The sequence below is a fragment of the Arachis ipaensis genome, chromosome B01 (assembly GCF_000816755.2).
Source record: "Arachis ipaensis cultivar K30076 chromosome B01, Araip1.1, whole genome shotgun sequence".
Classification (NCBI taxonomy): Eukaryota; Viridiplantae; Streptophyta; class Magnoliopsida; order Fabales; family Fabaceae; genus Arachis; species Arachis ipaensis.
In genome coordinates this window covers 100888369-100893185 of record NC_029785.2, presented here as the reverse complement: position 1 = coordinate 100893185, position 4817 = coordinate 100888369, and the positions used below count along the sequence as shown (strand labels likewise).

Below are 4817 nucleotides of genomic sequence, written 5' to 3'. Positions count from 1 at the left end.
AAAAATAATTTCACAATTATCAATAAGTTAATATAAGTAAAAACATATTAATAAATCCTATATCACTATTTATCTAAATAAAGTATATTTTTAATTAAAATTTTATAATTATCAATATATTAATATAAGTAAAAACATATTAATAATTAATTTAGGCAAATACTAGTATCTTGTATAATATTTGCTGAATGAAATAATTTGAATTTTTATTTTTTAAAAAAGCCTGGTGGTTCAACATAGAAAAAACACGTGGTACGTAGGACGTAGCATTCATGTGTTTCAACTTTCAATGTTTGCGTCTCACAACACACATGACGCCATCTCGCTATATATCTGTTCCTCCTCATCTCTCTCTCTTTCTCTCTTTCCTTCGATTCCTCTGTAATCTTTCTCTTTAATTTTTATTCTTTTTATTATTATTATTCATCACAACACCCCCACGCCATTCGCTAAAAGACGAGAGGGTTTCAACTTTCACGCAATCCGTTCCTTCCCCAGAAATTTCTACTCTCTTTCTCTCACACTTGTAAGACACCAATCCTCAATTCCCTCTTGCTTTTCATTTCTGCAATAATTGAACCGTACACTTCAAAATTCATATGTCTTCTTCTTGTGTTCTTTGTTTATGTTGAAATGCCCCCACCACCATCGATCTTTACATCACAAACTGTAATTTAATATTTTTTGCAACAAGGGTATTGCTCTTTCTGCGTAGGCTTAATCACAAATTAGTTCCCCTTTTTCTAATAATTTATTATTATTATGATTATTATGATGAAAAAAAAGAAATAAACTTTGCCTTTCATTGCCGCACTCCTTGCTAGGAACTTGGTCATAGTAAAATATAAGAAATTCTGGGTATTTGTGTGTGCACAACATATTCTAAAATTAACATGTTTGTGGTTGGACCGAAATTAAGCAGGTAGTTGTGCCACATTATGCATCATACGCTTTGTGTAGCTCTTTTTAGGCCTTGTTTTGCATAGCTTATGAGACTATGTTCTTATTTACACCAGTTCAATTTTTTCCTTTTGGCCTTCGGAATTTCCATATTATGCATCATACTCTGGAGTCTGGACAATGAAGATGCTTTTGCATCCATCTTACTCTGTGTAATCTTGATGATATAAATCCATGATCATGTGCTATAATGATGAACAATTTATTCCTGTTGTGTTTATGTGTGTGTGTCTGTCATGCTAAAATCTTTAGCACCTCTATACTAGTAGTACAGAACACCAAAAAAATGTGGATCTAGAGAAATAGCATTGTGTGCTGCATTGATATATGGTGCCAAGAAACGCCATTTGCAAAGGAAAATACATAAACACTTGTGTATTCCAGATACACAGCATACACAAGTGTTTATGCATTCTCCTTTGGTGGGTGAGTGAACCATTAAGAGTGCCAAGAGTGAAGTAGGTATCATGTCTGATAAATACATAGTAACTGAGTCTTCTCCTTCGTAGACCCTAGGATATCCTGAGCCTTTTTGCACTGTAGTCTAGCTCATTAAACTGTTTTTAGCTTTTATACTTAAATCTCTCTCTGACATATTGCCAAGATACACACTATGAAGTACCCACTTCATAAACATTGATCACCTTTTTGTTTTTTCCAGTACTGGTCTGAATACTCAACATTAACACTAAAGTGCAATTTTCCTTAGCACAGACATAGAGAGCTAATAGGTTGGTTCGACCAAGGTTGAGAGCATATAAAATTTCTATGAATTTTCCGTTAGCTTAATAAAATTGTCACCTTACAAGCCAGTGCTGATGCCTAGTGATATATTGAGCTTTAACAACTACTTCCCGGTCTTTTTAATTTAATGGAAGTTTATTGATCCTATAAGGATTACATTGTAATTGAATTTTGTTTTAATCTTTTGATGCTGGTGAAGATGTGAACAAATATGTGCATTGGATAGAAGCTAACTTTACTTAATTGCCCTTTGTGTCAGGTTGAAATAAGGTGATTGTTGTACTCAAAATGTCATCTCCAAGCAAGAGAAGAGAAATGGATGTAATGAAATTGTAAGTAGATTGTTTTACTGTGTGTTGATAAATACATGCTTCTGTTGTTGTATTGATTTCTATAGCATTTTCTTTCAAGACGAAGAATATCACTATTATTGTTAAAATGATTGAATGCATTGTTGGCACACTGATATGCTAATGAGGTATTATCTGATCTTGAACTTAAGTTCATATATGGATTGATTTTCTTTAGTTTTACAATCTACCTTTTGGAGAATAATTGTAGTTTTTATGCATTGAAAATTCACTCATGGCTTTGGGATGTTCAATTTTATATAAAGGCTTATCCTGCATTCGTGGATTAAGATGACCATCATATTCATAGATGAAGAGTAAGATTTATGAACGGTGAAATAGCCCTTTCTCAACTATACTTTAAATATGTACCAGAACAGAAATATCAAGTAACATTTAAATGTTTCAAATACATTATTAAATGATGAGGCTTATGAAGCATCAACATTTCTATTAGGATGCATAAGACAAAGAGAAATGCTACTCAGCTAGACCATTTTTGCTAGAATTCATGGCAGAAATCATGGGTGTGGTAGGATGGAATGAAGAAGTAGGATGTACTCACTCATCCTTGAGTCAATAACATTCCACAACCCACACATGATTCTGCAAAACATTTCTGGCTCTTCATCTTTGTGGATAGGGCTCAGACCTTTCATGGACTTGGCATTGCTCTAACATCTTGATTACAATATCATCATCAATATAGGAAGCATATAAAATTACTGATTTGTAAAAGCATGTTCATATTAGTTCTCTTCTCTGTTGTATCTGATAGGTGAGACTATCACTCTTAGCGCAATGATGGCATCTAATCACTTCATATATAAGTGTATGTATGTATGTACATATCTATATATGTATATGAATATTTGCAAAATTTCATAGCCATATAAAATATTCTCCCATTTTCAGGATGATGAGTGATTATACAGTGGAGATGATAAATGATGGGCTAAGTGAATTCAATGTGGAGTTTCATGGCCCCAAAGAAAGTACGGTGGATACATTCTAGCTAACTTAATTTTTTGTTTTCCAAAACTGCACATGTATGTGAATGATCTCTTATTAATTGATGCTTGTTAGACGAAGAGTTTCCCTTTTGACCTTTTTGAATGATAAAAAGGGGGGTTAAGCAAATGACCATTATCAGGATTTTCTTTCTCTACTGGCAGATTCAGGAACTGATGTGCTGTTTAATGCATTTTTTATTCCTAATGATACAGGGTTTAAATAAAACAAAGGTGTTATTTAAGTTATTTAGGGTCAGTAGCTTGCTTCTTTTTTTTTTTTTGTCCTTTTTTTATTTTTTTTTTTAAGTTTATTTATTAGGTAGTTATCATATGGTGGGTAATGCTTTTCAATTTACATGTCAGATAATAATTAGAGTAAGTTGTAGTAACATTTGAAGATATTCTGTGAGTATTTGTATTTGTATAAAGTTGTTATTTTTTACTAAATTTTGTCAAATAGTAATTGGTAAAATGAGCAAAAAAATTTCGAGAGAATAAAGGAAAAAGACCCTTTAGGTTTATGAGTGAGAGAGACTTGGAGCAACGGCTAAGTTGTCTCCATGTGACCTCAAGGTCATGGGTTCAATGCAAAGCTAAATTACTCATCTTTATTCTATTTTGGTTCCTTGATTTCTTACATTTCTGTGATTGTTGCAGGCCTCTATGAAGGCGGAGTCTGGAAAATTCGCGTGGAGCTGCCCGACGCATATCCATACAAATCCCCCTCTGTCGGCTTTGTTAACAAAATATTCCATCCAAATGTTGATGAGTTGTAAGCACAAGATAAGCTTTNTACAGTGTAGTTCAGGCATATTAGTCCTGTTAGCATTTGATTCAATGATCCTTTTTATTAATTGCTTTCTTTTATTTGCCTAGTGTTAAAAATTGATAGCTCACCACTAACTTTGCACAGACTCTACTTGTTCTTGCCATTGATTTGGGGTTATTGTGCAAGAGTTAAATGAAATTTGATTTAAGTGTTCAGTCATGGCAACTACTTGCACTTGATAAAGAGTATGAGCACATGTGGATTACAACTATTCTTCCTTGTGTATTTGTGAACTGTGCAGATCTGGCTCTGTATGTTTGGATGTCATCAATCAATCATGGAGTCCAATGTTTGGTAATTCAGTTATAGGCTGTTCATAGTTAAAGTTTCATGTAACCAACATTTAAAATTTCCATTGCATTTAACCAAGGTTTCTGTTTTTTCCCTCTCAGATCTTCTAAATGTCTTTGAAGTATTCCTACCACAACTATTGCTTTATCCGAATGCTTCAGATCCTCTCAATGGTGATGCAGCATCATTAATGATGAAGGATAAAAAGCTGTATGACGAAAAAGTTAAAGGTTAGCATATTGTTTATTATTATAAGACCAGTGCCTACTATCTGCTATATTATTTCTTATTAATAATATGAAAATCTTAAATTCATTATGTTTTAATTAAATGGCTTAATTACTCACAAACTGAACCATATTTCTGCAATTCACCTATAGTATAATTTTCTAGTGGTGATAAAAACATTAACCTTCTTTTCTCATGATAATTCAGTAAGTTTACATCATACAAAGCTTTATTGTTACATATTTTGAGTAGAAGCTTAACTATTCAAACTTGACATTAGTGTTACCTCTTATGTGGTTAGATAATATTACACAACACTTCTTGATTTTTCATGCTCCATGCTTATGAAGTAGGCTAGTGTCACTTTTCGTAAAATACAAGGTACTTTGAGTATTAAATTTC

The 4817-nt window shown here is 32.7% G+C and overlaps 1 protein-coding gene across 4 annotated transcripts in view; it reads left to right on the top strand.

The window, feature by feature from the left end:
- The window catches only part of LOC107632402 (ubiquitin-conjugating enzyme E2-23 kDa), a 5157-nt gene continuing 624 nt past the window's right edge, over positions 285 to 4817 (top strand). The window contains exons 1-7 of one of the 4 annotated variants that reach the window (XM_021122893.1): positions 303 to 526; positions 1964 to 2036; positions 2833 to 2890; positions 2970 to 3049; positions 3725 to 3839; positions 4138 to 4190; positions 4289 to 4417. In XM_021122893.1, the coding sequence (XP_020978552.1) occupies positions 2856 to 2890; positions 2970 to 3049; positions 3725 to 3839; positions 4138 to 4190; positions 4289 to 4417 (412 nt within the window). In that variant the 5' untranslated portion in view covers positions 303 to 526; positions 1964 to 2036; positions 2833 to 2855. The other 3 variants (XM_016336089.2, XM_016336096.2, XM_016336103.2) reach the window with 3 other exon arrangements.